This window comes from Colletes latitarsis, chromosome 11 (assembly GCF_051014445.1).
Source record: "Colletes latitarsis isolate SP2378_abdomen chromosome 11, iyColLati1, whole genome shotgun sequence".
Classification (NCBI taxonomy): domain Eukaryota; kingdom Metazoa; phylum Arthropoda; class Insecta; order Hymenoptera; family Colletidae; genus Colletes; species Colletes latitarsis.
In genome coordinates, this window is record NC_135144.1 from 15,095,542 (window position 1) to 15,117,990 (window position 22,449).

At 34.5% G+C, this 22,449-nt stretch overlaps 1 protein-coding gene across 1 annotated transcript; it reads right to left on the bottom strand.

Moving 5' to 3' along the window:
* Window positions 1-450: 450 nt before the first annotated feature.
* Window positions 451-19,326, bottom strand: LOC143348323 (uncharacterized). Its single transcript, XM_076778406.1, is given in 31 exon segments — window positions 451-1,113; window positions 1,190-1,398; window positions 6,541-6,720; window positions 6,807-6,975; window positions 7,355-7,423; window positions 7,510-7,616; window positions 7,702-7,836; window positions 8,711-8,878; window positions 9,018-9,197; window positions 9,272-9,440; window positions 9,596-9,664; window positions 9,737-9,843; window positions 9,929-10,031; window positions 10,266-10,368; window positions 10,483-10,579; window positions 10,890-11,072; window positions 11,216-11,306; window positions 11,462-11,571; window positions 11,808-12,000; window positions 13,961-14,127; window positions 14,412-14,591; window positions 14,657-14,846; window positions 15,226-15,294; window positions 15,381-15,487; window positions 15,573-15,675; window positions 15,827-15,929; window positions 17,053-17,146; window positions 17,513-17,698; window positions 17,939-18,029; window positions 18,128-18,237; window positions 19,041-19,326. Coding segments are annotated over 30 exon segments (3,960 nt in total). The 5' UTR covers window positions 19,198-19,326; the 3' UTR covers window positions 451-1,113; window positions 1,190-1,228.
* Window positions 19,327-22,449: the final 3,123 nt, after the last annotated feature.

The window sequence follows — 22,449 nt, forward strand, 5'->3', positions numbered from 1 at the left end:
AATAGAAATCTTATTGTGACTGTTTCGTATTCCGGCCTTTTATAGTAGACAAATACACGACACAGATTATATATTCAAGTCAAACATTCCCACTCCGATATAATCGAAGATGCATATCAAAGTATAATCGTATTCTTTAGTAGTCATCTGCGATTCTTATTCCATCGACGATAAAACATCTCCCAAATGAATTCATTAGCTCTCTTCAAATGAAAAATTTCGTTCTCTAATTTAAGATACGTGATAATAGAAAAATATTTGTTAAATACACTTATGGTCGTATCAACGCGTATGAATTGAAACCACAAATGGTATTTCGAAAATTTTTAATACAAAATCATGTAGTTTTTAATGCTCGATAGCACTATGATACAACATTTTTTTTTAAATTCATTATCGATTATGTAATTGCGTGACATTGTAAATGACATTGTCGTACAGACCATTGGAGCTAACACATTTATTAGATTCGCAACAGCAATTGCCATCATTCAAAATCAATCGATATCGCGAATATAGCAAAAGGTTTAATAGCACATTGTAACATGAATGTCACAAATATTGCACGTATTCAACGTACATAGACACAGATAAGATATACCAAATAAAAGTTTCGTAAAATAAGGTTATACTATTTTACGTTATTGAGGCATGTGAGTAATACGCTTTTTATTAAACTGTATCAACATCGTCTGATAAATCCAATTTAATCTTATGTATTAAATATAACTACTTGTCGAGACGCAAATGCATTATAAGGATCGTCGTAGGAAAATAATTTAAGACAGATATAACACGGCGAAACCTGCCATCGGATTTCTGTATTGAATTGTATATCTAATTGTATTATATGTATATCTAAATTGTAACTGTTCTTGTTGTAAAATACAATTTTTTAATCGTTAGCACAAGTGTGTATTTACGAGTCTTATAACCACTCACACACTCACAAAATTGAATTAAATATTTTACAAAGTTTGCTTAGAATACTCCTTAACACTTAGTTATCAAAAAAAATGTAACGAAACAGTGCATTAATATCATCTCAGATTTAGTTTCTACTCCGAAGTCTCGTAAGTTCTACGTACGTCGAACATGTTTGCAACACAATATCTGAAATTTAAAATAATATTTAACGTAGATCAATTCTTATTGTTATTGATGCTAGCGTGCATAATATTGTACTTACTCTTTTCGAGATCCATGTTTCATTACCGACGTTTATTCCTCAACTCGAAGTTTCGATCGGAACGAATTTCACTCGTAGTGGATACGTGGGACGTAGAACCATGTCAACGTCGATAGAAATATCCTTCAAGCAATCAACGGGCTCGAAATAGCAGTTATGTAATAGAAACAATAACGTTGATTTCAATTCCAGCATAGCAAATCGTTGTCCTATAAATCGAAAACGAAAAATTCAGTAAGAACTAGAACTAGAAAACAGAAAATGCTAGCGAAAAGTCAATTTACAGGTACAAAAACTGAGATATTGAGAAACTTTTTACGTGCAAACATTTTGAGAATCAATCCTAAATATTAGTAGAGATCATCGCGAAATATTGTACAGATTTTTTACACTATTGTTACATATCATTCATGTGTAAGAAGTGTATGTGTTTGGACGGGGGGTACCATTGGCGTCGAGGATGTTTAGTTTAAGCTAGAGTAGATATCGAGTGAGGTGTTTAGGTTTAAGCTAGAATACGTTCGGGGAACTGCGCCTCGAACGTGCGTTTTGTTTAAATTAGTATTATAAGATAGGAATAAGGAAGGGTCGACTTCGACGGCAAGGGCACTCTGCATCGAACGCTGGTCGAGAGCAGTTTCGGTTTTACGTTTATGGGTTTTTTACGTTTACGTTTTATGTTCTTTATATTAAATAGTTTTTAGTAACATTAAATAATATAGTTTATATAGTTGTTTATTGTCCACGTGTTTGAATCCGACCATACGCCTCTGACCATTCTTGACAATCCTTACAGTTTTAACATCAGAAGTGGGATACGGATTCGACGTGGACATTTTGTTTTAAGTGAAGAACTGAGTTTAATTGACATTTTGTGGAACATTTTGTGGAACATTTAGTGGAACGTTTTATGAGACATTTTTGTGACGTTTTTTTTTTTAGACATTTTTTTAGACATTTTGTGAGACATTTAGTGTGTGGTTTGTGCAGTTTAAGAAACAAACATGAGTCAGCATTTTACGGTTCCCGAATTGAGGCGGTGTTTGAAATGGCTTGATCTGCCGACGTCAGGATCAAGGAGTGATCTTTTATTAAGGTTGAATACTGCGGATCCGGAAGGTACCTGGATGTCTTTTGCAAACGAAAACGGCAATCTTTAAGATTATTACGAGATACCTATGAGTTAGACGAAAAATCCGTGAAAATTTTGATCGCCACAAAATTAAAGGGGAAAGCATTAGAATGGCTGCACTCAAAACCGGAGCACATTGAAATGAGTGTTGAAGTTTTGTTGGCGAGTATGAAGAAAATGTTTGACCATCGTCAAAGTAGATTAGCACTGCGCCGGAGATTTGAAGGAAGACTGTGGAGAATTTCCGAAAACTTTAGCGAGTATTATCGTGACAAAATGATTTTGGCCAATCAAGTGGGTATTGACGAAGAAGAGTTAATAGAATACATGATTGATGGAATTCCTGACGATAGATTACGAAGCCAGGCAAGGATACATCGCTTTACGGGACCGTCGGAATTATTGGAAGCTTTCGAAAACATATCGTTAAGGCCCAACGTGAAAAGGAACATCGTTGGAGACAGGGGATTTATGACCCATCGATCGAGTGGCAATGCAAGTGCTGTGAACCCACCGCAGCCTACACGGCGGTGCTTTAATTGTTACGGAGAGGGACATCTGGCAAGCTCCTGTCCCAAACCCAAGAGGGAGCGCGGGTCTTGTTTCTCCTGCGGGGAACAAGGACATGGCTACCAGAGGTGTCCAAAAACATCGAGAACGGAGGCAACAAAGTCAACGAGCGTGTCGCTGGTGGAGAAGAGTTCGATGACCGAGGAACAGCGGGGGTGTTTACCACTCCAGGGCCCATCTCGAGATTCCTGCGTCTTACTTACGGAAGAGAAAGAAGATAACTATTTCGTCGAGGCACTGATAGATTTTGGTAGTGCTATAAATCTTATGGCTTATAAGACATTTAAGAATTTTTTCAACGAGTATGAATTGGTGCAAGGTAAGCACAACTTTAATTATGGAGGTGTGAACCAATCACCATTGTCAATCATGGGTTATGTTAACGTTAGAATTAAATTACAATTATTGCCGAATGATATTTTTGACGTCAGATTTATGGTTGTACCTGACACGACAACGACGTACAGTGCTTTATTAGGACGCGAGTTTATGACCAGACCCGGGATGACAATCGTTCTTAGCAAAGTAGTACGTATTTATTACGATAGAGAATATAGAGACGAGATATTAAGTATCGAAGCCATAGAAACGAAAGAGAAATTAGACATAGTTCCGGAAAATTTAGATGAGTCACTTTCCATTGAGGTTAAAGAAATTTTGATGAAATTATTAGATAATTATATAAATTTAAATAACAAGGCTGAACCGATTGATTATAAATTTAAAATTAATCTTACCGAAAATAGTAAACCATTTTACTTTTCGCCTAGGAGATTGTCGTGGCATGAGAAAACAGAAGTCCAGAAAATTATTAATGATTTGTTGTCACGAGGGATTATTAGACCGAGCAATTCTGATTTTAGTAGCCCGATTGTTTTAGTAAAGAAGAAGGATAACGCTTACAGACTTTGTGTTGACTATAGAACATTAAACAAAATTACGGTGAAAGATAGGTACCCTCTTCCCTTGATAGAGGATCAAATTGATAGGCTATCTAACAATGTTTATTTTACAAGTTTAGATTTAAAAGATGGATTTCATCAGATTCCCATTTCTGAAGATTCAATAAAATTTAGTTCTTTCGTTACGCCTGATGGACAATTTGAATATTTGAAAATGCCGTTTGGACTTGCGAATGCGCCGGCAACTTTTCAACGATTTGTTAATTTAATATTTAGACCATTATTAGAGGCAGGAAAAGTTTCACTATATTTAGATGATATTTTAATCGCCACCAAGGACATTAACGAAAATTTAAAAATTTTGAAAGAAGTCTTGGAATTGTTAGGCCGGTATAATTTAGAATTAAAATTCAGTAAATGCAAATTTCTTAAGCAGGAAATTGAATATTTAGGATATAATATCAGTAGCAAAGGAATTACACCGAATAGGTCGAACGTTAAAGCCATAAAAGATTTTCCACAGCCTAAAACAGTAAAACAAGTTCAAAGTTTTTTGGGATTGACCAGTTATTTCAAGAAATTTGTACCTGATTTTGCCCGACTCGCAAGACCATTGTATAATCTAATTAGAAAAGGGGCATTATTTAAGTTTGGGGCAGAAGAATTAACTGCATTCGAATCGTTACGAAACATGCTATTAAATCGACCGATATTAGCTTTTTATAACCCTACCGCGGTTACAGAATTGCATACTGATGCCAGTGCGTATGGGTATGGTGCTATCTTATTGCAGCAACAAAACGACAAACGTATGCATCCCGTAATGTATTTTAGCAGACGTACGACAGACACGGAAAATCGTTACCATAGTTACGAGTTAGAGACACTGGCCATAATTTATGCGTTAGAACGATTTCGTATATATCTTCAAGGTATGCATTTTACTATAGTAACGGACTCTATCGCGGTGAAATTAGCATTAAGTAAAAAGGACATTAATCCACGTATTAATCGGTGGTGTTTGATTCTGCAGAATTATGATTATGAGATAGAGCATCGCGCAGCGGATCGTATGCGTCATGTGGATGCATTAAGTCGGACTGTACTGGTAATCGAACCCTTATCGTTTGAACAGATATTAGTTTATAAACAATTGAAAGACTCTACAATTAAAAAATTACATAGGGAACTTGAGGTTTCCGAAAGCGCGAAGTTTGAATTGCGAAATGGGATTATTTATAAGAAGTTTGAAGATAAAATATTATTTTTCATACCTGAAGCAATGATCAATAATGTAATTCAAATCTGTCACGACGACGTTGGTCATGTAGGTGTAGAAAAAACCATAGAATTGATTACTAGAACATACTGGTTTCCAAATATGCGCTCCTTAGTTAGGGATTATATTAATAATTGTATTAGATGTTTAATTTATTTAGTTCCAACCGGGAAAGCAGAAGGTGAACTTCATATTTATGATAAGGGAACTAAGCCTCTTCAGACAATACATATTGATCATTATGGTCCGCTTGAGAAGATTTAACATGGTTATAAATATATTTTTATTATTGTAGACGCATTCACCAAATATGTTATGTTACATGCTGTAAAATCAACCGCTGTAAAAGAAGTTGTCATTTGTTTGAAGCAATATTTTTAACTGAGAGCAGTTTCGGTTTTACGTTTATGGGTTTTTTACGTTTACGTTTTATGTTCTTTATATTAAATAGTTTTTAGTAACATTAAATAATATAGTTTATATAGTTGTTTATTGTCCACGTGTTTGAATCCGACCATACGCCTCTGACCATTCTTGACAATCCTTACACATGTATGGGACTGAAACGTTTGGTGGCTTGGGCGTTGGTCCGATTATCTAGCGCACAACCCCTCGAACGGGGTTGACTCATGCCGTATGTGCACACCCGGCCCAGTTTCATTGCCTTATATGGTAATGCCCCGCCACTGTACCCAGTAATTTTCCAGTATATAAGGGCCGCATTTTCCTACTCGTGGAGCTCAGTTTTCATAAAACTCTCGAGACGACGTCACTTTGATACTCGAGGCATCAAGGAGGGCTATAATCCCCTTCGAGCAACATCCTACCTTAGTGGTTTTAACCGTGAGTTTCAATCGTCTAAACCGAGTAGTATCTCCCGCGAACGCGCCGCGTAAAAGCCGATTTAAAACTCTCGCCGTCGAGGCAACCTAGCGATAGTACTGGTTTTGTTAATACACCTTTTGTACTTGAGCACCTAACAGAATATATACTAGTAGTTACACTGATTTGCATTATTCAATCAATACAACCCTGAACCATATTAACGGTAAGACGGGGGAGTATCTCACGGACCCGGTACACCTTTACCGCTCGAGGTGTACCATTACGATAGAGCAAAGATCCTAAAACTTCCTAAAAACCTACGTGGCTCCCAGGGTATAAAGCTCCTGGTTCGTCCACTCCTTTCTAGCGGATCCCAGGGTATAGAGCCCCTGGTTCGTCCACGTAACCTACTCCTACGACTCCCAGGGTATAGAGCCCCTGGTTCGTCCGGAACTCCTGTATCTTTCCTAACCATACCTAAAACCACCGGTCGAGTACTGCCCTCGACCGAATCCAGGATCTCGCGCTCGCGCTCGTAACACTATAAATTAACCCTTTCGTAAGAATTTCATTTTCGAAAAATTCATTATCGAACGAAGATATTTCCTTTTAGCCAAAATAATATTATTTCATTTTTTTTTACCTATACAATTTCGTGGACCAGCACTGAAAGGTACATAGGCGTAAGGATGGCGCCCTTTCATATTTTCAGGCAAGAATCTATCCGGATCGTACACTTCCGGATTAGGCCAGTAGTTTGGATCCCTGTGAATGTCTATTAGGTGTACGTGGACCACCGTATTAGCCGGTACCTCGTAATTACCTAGAAACGTTAAATCGATTATCGCTATATATAAAAAATAATCTACCTTCAAACGTAGGATTCACCTTACAACGTTTGATAGTTACTCAATTTCGTGTCCATTTCTAAGCGTCGCGATATAAATGGTACGCTCGGGTAAAGTCGAAGAGATTCCTTAATGCATCTCTCGAGATATGGTAGATTTTGTAAAGTGGCCATGGTTACTTCGCCATTAGTTTCTAACATAAGTGCGTTCACTTCAGCCCTGGCTCGAGCCTGCAACAAGACGAAATTACGAGTAAGTCTAAGACACCCTGTACATATACAGGATATTCGGCCACCTCGAGGAAAACTTTTAATGGGCGATTCTAGAGGCCAAAAACGAAAATCAAGAATACCAATTTGCTGATTGAGGCTCCGTTAAAAAGTTATTAACGTTTAAAGCCTCGATCAACAAATTGATATTCTTGATTTTCGTCTTATTTTGGCCTCTCGAACACCCTGTATATAACTATCGAATTCTTTTTTATTTATTTATGAAGAAAATTTTGCTCGAGTCATAAAACCCATTATTTATCCACCTTCTAATAATACCGTCAAGAAAGCAAAGATTATTCGTTAACTGTGCAGATTAAATAATTAGAAAAAGCGTCACCTGCACATCTTTGTATTCAGCTAGAAGCATAGTAGAGAAGCAAAGGCTCACTGCCGTGGTATCGTGTCCCTGAAATAAAAAACGATCTTTTTGTGGGCTTCATAGAGAATTAAATAGGTCCGTCGAATGACCAAAAAGTAAACGAAAACACGTACTCTAAACATAAAAGTATCAACTTCTTCCCTAATGCCTTCGTCGTCTATTTCAGAGTTATGATAAGTTGCTATCAAAAGATCTAGCATGGCAAGCCTTCTCTTACGTACTGTAAACAAATGGAAACATCTCGTGAAATAAGAAACGATAAATTGTTGTTGCCAGTATTTTAATTCGAATCTAAAATCACTTACTTCCGACGTCATTGGCGCTATCCGTTTGACTCGAATCGCGGTTAAGTCCGGTTAAATATTGGCCCTTTGTCTTATTATGATAATCCTTCCTTTCTTCGATGATCTGTAACGTATCGTTAACTTCACCCTTTAATAATTAATAATCATAATTTTATTATAATCTCAGACGACGCCATTAGACTTTTTTTGTGGGATCTCTTGTACATTCCAATAAATTACGATCTGTTGACGCGATGGTCGTTTAAATGATGTATTTCGTGTATAATATCATCGAATGTATATCAAAATAATACAAATGAGCAACTTATACCAAGACTTGTAAAAAAACATGAAATCAACGAGCTTCGATCAAGTTTACAATCTTACGATACTCATCGAATTGTAACAGACGCATTGGCATCCCTCCACCCTATTTTAATTCCTTGAAATCGGAGAAGTAATCAATTTAGTGGAAAATAACGCATCCGTTTTAGACCCTGCACCCATTTTTTAATGCTAAAAGTGTATAGTTTATCAAATCGAAGAACATAATGAATAACATTTGTAATCATTAGACGATTTTTTGCACTCTTCGTACGTCAGGAAGCTGGCAATATTCCCTTTTAATTTTAGAAAGTCTATCAAAAAATTGTGACGTGTCTTCCTTGCGATACTTGCAACGCGGTTCAAAATAATATTCTTTAGTCTTTCAAAACTCGAAAAGTACGATAAACAGGACATTTTTTAATCATTTTAGTGCGTAGTATCATAATTTAATAAATATCATGTAAAAAATGTCAACCCGTCGCAAGAGAATTACTTTGTTAAATTAATTAGTTACTGTTTATGTAGTTTGTTGCTTTCGTCCTTCCAAATTATTGTATTGGACTTCGAATCTTTGCAAAACAATCTTGTACTCGAAGTATCATTAAATGTAGATCAATTCTTATCTTTAGTATTAATAACGCGAACGCTACAACTATACATATTATTCTCGAGATCTATACTTAGTCATTAACATTTCATTTTCAATGCGTGGTCTCGATGGGAACGAATTTCACTTGAAGTGGTTCCACGGTTCGTAGCACCAAATCAACAGTAAAAGAAACATCCTTCAGGTAGTTAACGGGCTCGAGATAGAAATTATGTATTAAAAACAATAATGATGCTTTTATTTCCAACATAGCAAATCGTTGCCCTAAAAATCAAAAACACAGAAATTCAGTAAAAGCTACTATACACGGTATACAAATATTTCAACCCCTTGAAGTTAATTTGTTCCACAATTTTCTGTATTTCAGAAACCTCAGAATACTTGTAACGAGTTTGATATTTACCTATGCAATTTCGCGGGCCAGCACTGAAAGGTACATAAGAATAAAGATGTCGCCCCTTCATGTTCTCGGGCAAAAATCTATCAGGATCGAAAACTTCTGGATTTGGCCAGTACTTTGGATCTCTGTGAACGTCTAGTATGTGTACGTGAATCTCCGTATCGGTTGGTACTTTATAATTATCTAGAAAGGTTAAAATCATTATCTCGGTGTATCTTGCGTGTTTATTCTTTGAAACGTGGTTATTTAATAATTACGTAAAACCACGTCCGTTTCAGTGCGACGCGATATAAACGGCACGCTAGGATAAAGTCGAAGGGACTCCTTGATACATCTGTCGAGGTATGGCAGATTTTGTAGAGTGGTCATAGTTACTTCGCCGCCAGTTTGGTCTAAAGCCGCGTTCACCTCTTTCCTAACCCGATCCTGAAATCAATCATCGGATAAAACTATCGTAAAAAATATTTACTGAAACGGTTTCTTTCGAATAAAAATTCTGAAAGAATTCACCGAAACACTTTCAAGTATATAGTTTGTCGAAACAAGTTAACGAATTATTAAATTAGTTAAAGAAGAATCACCTGTGTATCTTTGTGTTCAGCCAAAAGCATAGTGGTAAAGCAAAGACACATCGCCGTGGTATCGTGCCCCTGAAACGAAAAACGATTATTTCACGTAGATGATTGTCGTTAATAGAACAAAAATAGATTGGAGAAACGTACTTCAAACATAAAAGTGTCAACTTCTTCCCTGATACCTTTGTCGTCTATCTGATTATTACGATGAGCAGCTATCAAAAGATCGAGCATGGCTAGCTTTTTTTTGCGAACTGCAAATAAGCGAAGAGATACGCGTAACAATATTATGAAAATCGAAAACGTTACTATAATTAATGGTAAGCAGACACCACTTACTTCCGCCATCGTCATCGACGTATGCTTTGCTTGAATCCTTGTCAAAATTGGATAGATATCGACCTTTAGTCTCATCGTGATAGTTTTTCCTTTCTGCGATGATCTGTAATATGTATCATTAACGCAATATTAGGCTGTTTCGAACCAGGTGATCGTGTCGAACAAATTTTTGAAGGAAAGATAATATAATGCGAGAAAATAATATAATTCTTCTTATTATTACTGAAAGCACTATAGAAGCTTTAAAAACGAATTATTCGTGATTTAAAATGGACATTTTACTTTATTTAACGTCAGATCTAACAAAAGTAGAAATAGTTATAAATTTTATTCATACCTCGTTAGTGAAACCGTGTAATATTTTAAGTAACTTAGACGCGAGCCATCCTACGGGGATCCATTTGAAGATAAAGTCTGGCTTAAACCACGGTCTCAAGTATCTACAAAATCAATACATAGAAATACATCGTCATCCATAACTCGAAAAGTATAATATACATCGTAGATTCAGCTCTTTAAATATTCACATGTATTTCTGAAGCCAAATTACGTACCTATATACGATAGTATATCCAATATCGTGTACAGCACTTCGATACTCGCGTTGGAAGCTGCTCCCTTTATCTTTCAAAGAAGTTCCCATTGCAGTCTCTGAAAATGTATCCACGCGAATAGTGCGTAAGAAAAATTAAAGAATTAGTATAAATTGGGGTACCAACAACAGTATCTAATAACTCTCATTTCCTGTCATAGATCAAATTAATCGAAGTTCTTAAAGGGAAGAATTTAGTTATCTGAACAAAGGAAATTAAAATAAAACGTCCAACATCCAATCATCCGCCACTTGAACACTGTTGTGCTGTCGCCTGAACATTATTGAAACATTCTAATAATAAACGATGAAATATAGGTTGCAAAGGTTAATGTAAAAACAAGAAATTTTTATTACATAGAAATTTACCGCATATTATATTCAGCGTGTGCTCGCTGTAAAATTGCAACAGATTTTTAACGGTTGGTCCTTCGCTCTTTAAGGATTCCGTCAAACACTTCGATTCCTCGATGAAAATGTCAACGAATTCTTGCAATACATTGAAATGAAAGGCGTGTGTCAATATCTTCCTCCGTACTTGCCATTTGGGTCCTTAAAGAAACCAAAATGGAGAAACAACTTATAACTGGTACGTCCAAGCATTGAGAAATAATGTTTTTGCGACTATAACACCGTTCAGTTTCTAGCATGACACTGTGAAAATGGAAAAAAAAACAAAGAGAAATAGTACGTACCTGAACTGGTAAGAAGTCCGGATCCGAGCCAATTATTTAATAGTTTGTATAAATTGCCTTTCAGAGTAAATTTCGGATTTCCAAGGATTGTCTACAACAAATGAGACATTATGCAACGATAAAGACGCGATGCTTTTGAATTAATCAAAAAAGTTTTCTTCATGTATTGTGTTTCTTTTTTACAAGGATCTGTGCACACGCGATAACTATGGATGTACTATGTATGTAATTAATTGTTTTAATTACCTCTAAGTCGTCCGGATGACGAATATTAAGAGTCGAAGTCATGACTGTCCAAAGTCTGTAGATTGGATATTCTTGATCGGCATATTGTCGCAGTTTCTTCCAAATTTGGGCTGCAATAACAGAATTATATCAAGTTTTTCTCGATTCATTACCCTTATCGTTATTAAACGACGAACGACATTCGATCATTCTTTTAATTTCTGTCTCATCTTGGATCTAAACGCAAAGAGTTACAAATTTCTTTTTTTTCTTCTATAGAAACTAAACTACGAAACAAAGATCATTAAAACTGATTAAATGTCTGCATCTTCAATTTATAAGGAATCAAATCGGTTTTCGGTCTTACGTGCCGGAACATGTAGCCTTATGAAGTTTCCAAATACCGGTACAGACTCAGGTGCAGGGACCAAGTAATCCAATCTTCCAAACTTTCCATATTGTAGAATAAGAAATCCCACGATTATGAGAAACAATATCCAAATAATCATTATTGCAAAATGTTCGCTCTGCTCGAGTTTCGACAAGTTTATATGGATTTGCTATTTACATAATCAACGACAATAAATCAGGCGTGCTACAAAAAAAAATATTTGATTACTATAAACAGTCGCACTAAAAATTACGTTACGCGTAAAGATATGAAGACACAACTTCAAAAACAAATACTTTGCAAGATATCTCACAGTTTCGATAAGTCGAGTTTGAACTTGCCACGGCAATAAACAACAAGCCACTAAGTGAGTTTAATTGATCATTATAATTTCAACCTTGAAACGGCTATACGTTGTTAATTACGCGAAATATTTTCCACGAAACATACAGCTTATTAACACTAGGTTTACGTACACTCGTTGCGCATATTTTTATTATAATTCATTACATAAATACAATTCAACATAAATTGCTAACAAATAATATTTATGAGTCCTATAACGTTTAGAATTTGAATGCGTAAAATTGACGCGTACCGTAAACCTAGTGTTAAATATGTGGTGTTTATTTTAAAGTAAAGTGTACTTTACTTTTACTCTATTATTCAACTTAACACTTATTCAGTTTTTCAATACACAACAAAGCAGATAATTGAAATGTAACTTATTCTTTCTTAGACGTTGATAGCTTTCACCATTATTTGCTTACTAAAAATGTCAGAAAAGCAAAATTTCCTAAACACGTGGCAAAGATTGTGTTACAAACCACTCACCTGTTGCACAAAATTAAAATCTTCTGCTCGCAGTTTAACGTAATCAGTTTACAAATTTTACTTGGAAATAGAGATCTTATTGTGACTGTTTCGTATTCCGTACTGTTATCGTAGGAAAATACACGACACAGATTATATATTCAAGTCAAACATTCCCACTCCGATATAATCGAAGATGCACATCAAAGTATAAACATATTCTTTACTTGTCATCTCCGATTCTTATTCCATCGACGATAAAATATCTCCCAAATGAATTCATTAGCTCTTTTCAAATGAAAAATTTCGTTCTCTAATTTAAGATACGTGATAATAGAAAAATATTTGTTAAATACACTTATGGGCGTATCAACGCGTATGAATTGAAACCACAAATGGTATTTCGAAAATTTTTAATACAAAATCATGTAGTTTTTAATGCTCGATAGCACTATGATACAACATTTTTTTTTAAATTCATTATCGATTATGTAATTGCGTGACGTAAATGACATTGTCGTGCAGACCATTGGAGCTAACACATTTATTAGATTCGCAACAGCAATTGTCATCATTCAAAATCAATCGATATCGCGAATATAGCAAAAGGTTTAATAGCACATTGTAACATGAATGTCACAAATATTGCACGTATTCAACGTATATAGACACAGATAAGATATACCAAATAAAAGTTTCGTAAAATAAGGTTATACTATTTTACGTTATTGAGGCATGTGAGTAATACGCTTTTTATTAAACTGTATCAACATCGTCTGATAAATCCAATTTAATCTTATGTATTAAATATAACTACTTGTCGAGACGCAAATGCATTATAAGGATCGTCGTAGGAAAATAATTTAAGACAGATATAACACGGCGAAACCTGCCATCGGATTTCTGTATTGAATTGTATATCTAATTGTATTATATGTATATTTAAATTGTAACTGTTCTTGTTGTAAAATACAATTTCTTAATCGTTAGCACAAGTGTGTATTTACGAGTCTTATAACCACTCACACACTCACAAAATTGAATTAAATATTTTACAAAGTTTGCTTAGAATACTCCTTAACACTTAGTTATCAAAAAAAAATGTAACGAAACAGTGCATTAATATCATCTCAGATTTAGTTTCTACTCCGAAGTCTCGTAAGTTCTACGTACGTCGAACATGTTTGCAACACAATATCTGAAATTTAAAATAATATTTAACGTAGATCAATCCTTATTGTTATTGATGCTAGCGTGCATAATATTGTACTTACTCTTTTCGAGATCCATGTTTCATTACCAACGTTTATTCCTCAACTCGAAGTTTCGATCGGAACGAATTTCACTCGTAGTGGATACGTGGGACGTAGAACCATGTCAACGTCGATAGAAATATCCTTCAAGCAATCAACGGGCTCGAAATAGAAGTTATGTAATAGAAACAATAACGTTGATTTCAATTCCAGCATAGCAAATCGTTGTCCTATAAATCGAAAACGAAAAATTCAGTAAGAACTAGAACTAGAAAACAGAAAATGCTAGCGAAAAGTCAATTTACAGGTACAAAAACTGAGATATTGAGAAACTTTTTACGTGCAAACATTTTGAGAATCAATCCTAAATATTAGTAGAGATCATCGCGAAATATTGTACAGATTTTTTACACTATAAATTAACCCTTTCGCAAGAATTTCATTTTCGAAAAATTCATTATCGAACGAAGATATTTCCTTTTAGCCAAAATAATATTATTTCATTTTTTTTTACCTATACAATTTCGTGGACCAGCACTGAAAGGTACATAGGCGTAAGGATGGCGCCCTTTCATATTTTCAGGCAAGAATCTATCCGGATCGTACACTTCCGGATTAGGCCAGTAGTTTGGATCCCTGTGAATGTCTATTAGGTGTACGTGGACCACCGTATTAGCCGGTACCTCGTAATTACCTAGAAACGTTAAATCGATTATCGCGATATATAAAAAATAATCTACCTTCAAACGTAGGATTCACCTTACAACGTTTGATAGTTACTCAATTTCGTGTCCATTTCTAAGCGTCGCGATATAAATGGTACGCTCGGGTAAAGTCGAAGAGATTCCTTAATGCATCTCTCGAGATATGGTAGATTTTGTAAAGTGGCCATGGTTACTTCGCCATTAGTTTCTAACATAAGTGCGTTCACTTCAGCCCTGGCTCGAGCCTGCAACAAGACGAAATTACGAGTAAGTCTAAGACACCCTGTACATATACAGGATATTCGGCCACCTCGGGGAAAACTTTTAATGGGCGATTCTAGAGGCCAAAAACGAAAATCAAGAATACCAATTTGCTGATTGAGGCTCCGTTAAAAAGTTATTAACGTTTAAAGCCTCGATCAACAAATTGATATTCTTGATTTTCGTCTTATTTTGGCCTCTTGAACACCCTGTATATAACTATCGAATTCTTTTTTATTTATTTATGAAGAAAATTTTGCTCGAGTCATAAAACCCATTATTTATCCACCTTCTAATAATACCGTCAAGAAAGCAAAGATTATTCGTTAACTGTGCAGATTAAATAATTAGAAAAAGCGTCACCTGCACATCTTTGTATTCAGCTAGAAGCATAGTAGAGAAGCAAAGGCTCACTGCCGTGGTATCGTGTCCCTGAAATAAAAAACGATCTTTTTGTGGGCTTCATAGAGAATTAAATAGGTCCGTCGAATGACCAAAAAGTAAACGAAAACACGTACTCTAAACATAAAAGTATCAACTTCTTCCCTAATGCCTTCGTCGTCTATTTCAGAGTTATGATAAGTTGCTATCAAAAGATCTAGCATGGCAAGCCTTCTCTTACGTACTGTAAACAAATGGAAACATCTCGTGAAATAAGAAACGATAAATTGTTGTTGCCAGTATTTTAATTCGAATCTAAAATCACTTACTTCCGACGTCATTGGCGCTATCCGTTTGACTCGAATCGCGGTTAAGTCCGGTTAAATATTGGCCCTTTGTCTTATTATGATAATCCTTCCTTTCTTCGATGATCTGTAACGTATCGTTAACTTCACGTTAATTGGTATTGAAATGGACGATGATTTTCAATGACTTTACAAGACCAATAACCGTAAAATCTTAATCGATTCACGATTTTAAACGTACAGTTTGCTTTGTTTTAGTCATAAATTATAGGTCATACCTTTTTAGAGAATCCATGTAATATTTTGAGTAATTTAGTTTGATGCCATCCTTGGGGCAAGTATTTGAAAACAGAGTTTACACAGAGCCACGGTCTAATTAATCTACAAAATCAATAGAAATATATTGTTTGTACATATGCATACAGGGTGTTCAGCCAACCCTGGGAAAAATTTTAATGGGAGATTCTAGGAGGCAAAATAAGACGGAAATCAAGAATACTAATTTGTTGATGGAGATTTCGTTAAAAAGTTATTAACGTTTAAAGTTCCGCCCGTACTGAATTTTTTTCTAGAAAGTGGGTAGGATTTCGGGGGTAGGTCTATTCATAAAAAATTATTGTAATTGACCCCCGCAACTGAAAATAATTTTTTCAGAACGATTAGAAATTTTTTTTTCGTCGAAAAATTTAGGCACCTACCTGTCGATTTTTCTTAAAAATTCGTTTTTTATTTTTAGTAATTTTGTTTGACGCCCTATAGAAAAGTTGTCTAATACTTTTTTGTAAGTACTTATGAGCTCTATTTCAGAAAAAAGTTTCATTGAAATATATTCACAATTGTAGGAGTTATGGCAGTTTGAAAATTGGACCATTTTTATGGGGTTTTTCTCATTTTGCGGGGTCAAGGGTCAACTTTCCGAATATTTTTATGATTGCTACATATTCTACACTAAAATACGCGGCGTTTGGCTTTTTGAACATTAAAATCGTCCAATCCGTTCAGAAGTTATGACGTTTTAAAGATTCGCATGAAAATTCGGTCAGACATTTCTGGCCAGAAATTAGATTTTCGGTAATGAATTTTTTTCTCGAAAGTGCGTAGGATTTCGGGGGTATGTGTAATGACCAAAAATGATTTCAATCGACTCTTGCAACCGAAAATAATTTTTCTAAAACGATTTGAAAAATTTTTTTTTCTGCCAACAAATTTTAACACCTATACGATTTTTTTTCTCAAAAATGGGTAAGATTTCAGGAATATGTCTATTCACCAAAAATGCTTATAATTGACCCCTGCAACCAAAAATAATTTTTCCAGAACGATTTGAAATTTTTGAATTTAATTGTTAATAACTTTTTTACGAAACCTCCATCAACAAATTGGTATTCTTGATTTTCGTCTTATTTTAGCCTCTAGAATCCCCCATTAAAATTTTTCCCAGGGGTGGCCGAACACCCTGTATATTGTATATTGTTTTCAACGCCGTATACCACAAATTACTTGCCTATATACTATAATTTTACCCATGTCGTACACAGCTTTTCGATACTTGGCTTGAAATTTCCCTTTATCCTTCAGCGAAGTTCCCATCGCGGTCTCTGAGAATGTATCCACGCGTGCAAAAGAAAATTGTTACGTTAAACTTGCAGTTGCGCGTTGCAACTTACAAAGTACACAACAGTTTCGAAAACTTTCAATTTTCTTTCGTATGTCAGAAAGTCTGAATGCCTTAAATAGACAAATTCGATTCTCTGAACAAAGAAAATGAAAATTGCAGCGGAAGTCGTCTTGGCAAAGATTTACTGGTGTACTTTTTAAAAAGAAAACGATTTAACAATAAACGTAGTCTTTCGTATCCAAAGAACACAACTGCTTTTTGAAGAATGACAGATGATCGTAAATCATCTTTATCAAAAATTTCCAAGATGACAAGCTAACGCGTATTAACTTGTTTCATAATTTACCGCAAATTATGTTCAGAGTGTGCTCGCTGTAGAAGTACATCAAATCTTTAACGACTGGTCCCCCTTCGCTCTTCAGGGAGTTCTTCAAACGCACCGATTCCTCGACAAAAATGTCGACGAATTGTTGCAACACGTTAAAATGAAAGGAGGGCGTCAATATCTTCCTACGTGAGTGCCACTTACGACCTGAAAAAAGAAAATCAAAGCAACGAACTACCTTTATCTGGCCATTATTTAACGAACATTTCCTTTAATTATTCGCACTCTAAATCGGCGCGTATCTTTATTCTTGTTACATTAATCTACTGTTCTCGTCCGCTATTAATAATTCAGCAAAAAAATAAGATAAACCCTTTTCCCCGACTGTAAAGATATATTAACGCGACACCCTGTAGAAATAAAATAAGAAAAAGAGAGAAATGATACCAGAACTGGTGAGAAGTCCAGTCCCGAACCAAGGCATCAGAGGATCGTACATATTGCTTTTCTGGACAGATTTCGGATTCCCAAGTATCGTCTGAATGCAAAAAAATTTCGAAATGGAGTGTAATCGCGCGACACGAATCAGAATTCAGAATTGCTGGTTCATGCAGATTTAAACAACTTTTTCATCACCTCCATGTCGTCAGGATGGCGAATATTAACGTATGCCGTCATGAACATCCAAAATTTATAAATCGGATAATATTCGTCGCCCAATTCTCGCATACGTTTCCAAAGTTCAGCTGTAACGATAGACGTACATTGAGTTGTTACTAATTGATAAACTGCATTCGATTATACTTCTGTTTCCTTTCCTTTTAAGACATTTTCGGACGAAAGTCACGGTTTTAATATTTTCGAAAACGTTCCAATATTTCTTCGTTCGCAATGTATTTCGCAGTTTTAATAAATTCCGAAAAAAATTAAGAATTTAACGTATTTGACGTATTGCAGAGTGATCTAGCGAGTTAGTAAATGTCTCTAAGTATAATGTGATAATTTTTCCATGTTTATGAATAATACTTTTAAACGAACTTAATCGCCAACTGTTTTTGTATCCATTAAACGCGCCATACGCTTGTTTATAAACGCCTTCGACTTATTCTTGGTCGTAAAAGTCGTAATGTAAAGAAAAATGTATATTTCCATTAAAATAACATTGTACCATTCATTTTCTTCTTTTATTAGTTTTCTTTAATCGATAACAGAGTTATGGCCTAACACGCTATACATAAACATATATACTACATATTTCTTATTTAATTACTCTTTTCAAACTTAAGACCAACGTTCAACTATGTTTCAAATTCAAGGAAAAATAAATATGCATTTATTTTTTGATTGATTAAAGAAAATAATAATTTTGTACCGTTTCTTCTTAAAAGTTCGATCTTATTTCTATAAATTCAAAGAGTGCACTTCTCAACTCTGACATTATATTTTCAGAAAGAAAATTTACACTTCGATAAAATGAAAACAATTAAAAGTAATTAAATGTAAAACTGTAAATCTTCGATTTAGAAAAAATATTACTTTTCGAACTTACATGACGAAAGTTGGAACTGGTACATGTTCATAAAAAAGAACTTCATTGGAGGTCCTGGTATCAAGTTTATCATCTTGCTTTTATACTTTCCATTATGCGGGAACATGTAATGTACAAAAACTACTAAAAGTATAAGGCAAAATATCGCGTTAATCATTTTTGCAAAACTCTAACGCTGATTCAACAGGTGTCTTTTACACGTTTTTTAATATGTGCTTTGCAACGCGTTTACCATCGACATACGCAAAACCGATAGAACAAATATTCTGTAAACACAAAATTACAGTTACTTTAAATACTCTGGAAATGAATGATGAATCTTGTGAATTTGTATCGATGAATTTGGTATATAAAGACAATTAAAGTTTATATTGTTTTTATCCAAGATTGTACGTTTGGACTAGATTTCTAACTGGACTAACAAACTACTCGCCTTATCGAGCACCTCGGTCTTTCGAAATTGCAACAAATACGAATTAAAAGCCCCCTAAGTGCCTCCAGCTTCGCGTAGTCACTTTGCACACTCGACTCGCGAAAAGAGAACTTACTACGGAAATATCTTATCGTATACTGACAAGGGGAACTAATTTGTGCCGTAGGCTATTTAAACATATCGAATACAATGTGCCTAAAAGAAAAAGCGCATCGTCCATGCGAAGTATTTACCATAACAAAAAGCATCATTATCATCGACGATAAAAAAAAAAAATATACTTCCAAATTGTGAAACGCGATGCAAAACACTTTTTTCTTATTTACATTGCTCGTTACTTTTTTGCTTCATGGAATGGGTCACAAAGTTATTCGCTCAGTCGATAATACGGCAAAAATGAATGAAATAATAAGATGACGAAGGTTCTTTTAAAGCTTTTTTGTTTGGATATACACAATTTACAGATCAATGTAACAAAATCGTAAAATAAAATTTAATAGTTTTGATTTATAATTCCAGTAAAACGAATTATAACAAATCATTACGCTTTTTCGCGTCGCAAAATTATTCGCTCGCGCTACGGACCATCTAAAACAAATGCAATCTATAAATTTTATGGGCATTTCTTTCTGAATGTCGCTGAAAATAGTATAATGTAGACAAGCAATCAAGGAGCATTAATTTTTATTTATGACTTCTTGTTTTAACACTTCAGTATCATGGGTGGAACAAGTAAAGAAACAAGTCTGGAAGTTAGAAAAATCATTATTTTTCGTTGGAAAAATAGAAAATCCATTAGAGAGGTCGGAAAAATTGTTTGCAAAAGTGATTCTGCAGTGCGATATGTTGTAAAACGATACGAAGAAGAGGAACGAGTAGAAAACGAAACAGACCATTGTAGGAAAAAATTATTAAATTGCTCGGAAGAGCGTTTTGTAGTGAGAAAAATTAAACTGCAGATTATTACGGATACAATAGACAAAATAATGTATTTAAACATTTTAAAAGAAAATTTAAAGCAAAGATCTTAGACGTCTTCCACTTTTACCAAGATAATGCAATTGTCCGAAAGTAATGAAAACTCCACCTCAGTCCCCGGATTTAAATCCCATCGAGATAGTATGGAATATATTAGATATTAAAATGCATAAACACTCAGTTAGAAATAAAACTGAACTACAAAATAGATTACAAGAGGAATAATAACAAATTGACATTGATTATTTAAAAACAGTAGTGGGATCGATACCAGAAAGACTTGCGGAAGTTATAAAACAGAAGGGGTATCCCACTAAACATTAATTTCGTTAAAATAGTAATTAATATTTTTGCAACTATAAATCAAAACATTTCAATTTTTTTTATGATTTTGTTACATTGAACTCCAAATAAAAAAGCTTTAAGAAACCCTTCGTTGTCTGATTATTTCATTCATCTTTGCCGCATTATTGACTGATCGAATAATTTTGTGACCCACTGTATATTGTCTTCCTATTAAAATTACTTCGTACCGGATTTTCGCTGAAGAAGTGGTTCCTCTGACGTAAGTAAGATCGCCTCTGACCTATACCATTCTAAAACCACCGAAGTATAGAGAAAAAGAACTTGTCAAATTAATTCAGCAACTGTGTACCGATATAGGTAGCAACAAATTTTGCATCGAGCGTAGATCATTTGTTATGGAAAAAAATGTTTCAAATGTAAGTTCCATGGTATCAAGAGAAACATGTACAATATGTAGTATCGCAATCGATTTTTTAATCAAACGATGAAAGAATGCTCGATTAGTCTATTAGTCTACTACTCTAACGCACCCTTATCACAGAATATAGAATATGGAATAAATCCATCATTTAATGATACTTCGTATTACCACAGATTGAGATACAGATCTCGTGAAGCCTTTACAGATGAAATTATTAATCCTTTGCAGAGCCATAGTCATATAATTTTTAGTACAGGTGTCTTAATCTAATAGGTAAATTTGTCGATCGAACAATTGACCGAGTTATAATAATACATTGATTTCTTAACAATTAGGTATATTATACATGCACAGAATCAGTCATACAATTCGTTAACGTGTACTCGATCGATATCTAAATTCAATTTTCTCGAAAACGAAGCCCCCCACGCAACTTTGTTATTCTTGATTTTCGTTTTATTTCGAGCCACAGAACCTATCTGTAACAATTTGTACCACAAATTACGACTCACCCTGTATATGGAATATTTTTTACGAAACGTGATACTTATCAAAAATCTGAGATATCTCACGAAATCTTAACATATTAAACATTGTACCCTAATATCGTTTCAGTACATTTGCTTTATCATATCGATGAATTGTGGTTTTTCCAAAGTTGTGTAAACTGCAAGATGTTACATTATAGAAACGTAAAGGTATCGACTTTTACATAATAAATTATATGTATCGATATCGATGATATAACTGTTTTAACAGCAGTTGTAAAATGTGCGTGGGATTATTATGCAACCTATTGCACAACATAGCTGTATTTTCACATTATAAAAGTTTTATCCTTCGAAATCCGTGCCTATAATCAATATTTTTACTGAAGAAACCAAAATATGTAATTGTAATGGCCACAATTTTGAACGTCCACTTTATTGCTACAACATCGAAAAGAATTTCTCAAACATTTTTTTTTTTAATTTTCTTAAGAAGAATAGTGCAACAAAGAAATTCAGATTTACAAATTTCTTGATTTCGAAAAATTGTTTATTTTTCAAAATAATACACACAACAATATTTTTACATAACCATCTAGTAATAACTCTGTAAGTAAAAAGATCAAGACGAAAATAAATTCATTTGAAATAGACGCCAAAAACAGAATAAGGTTCTAGTTTCGTTGGAAATGCAACAGGTGGCGCTGAAGGAAAAGATTTTTATAGTAACATTTACTGGAAACATCTACGTAATTTTAATCATTGGCCGTTTTAGTTTTCTTT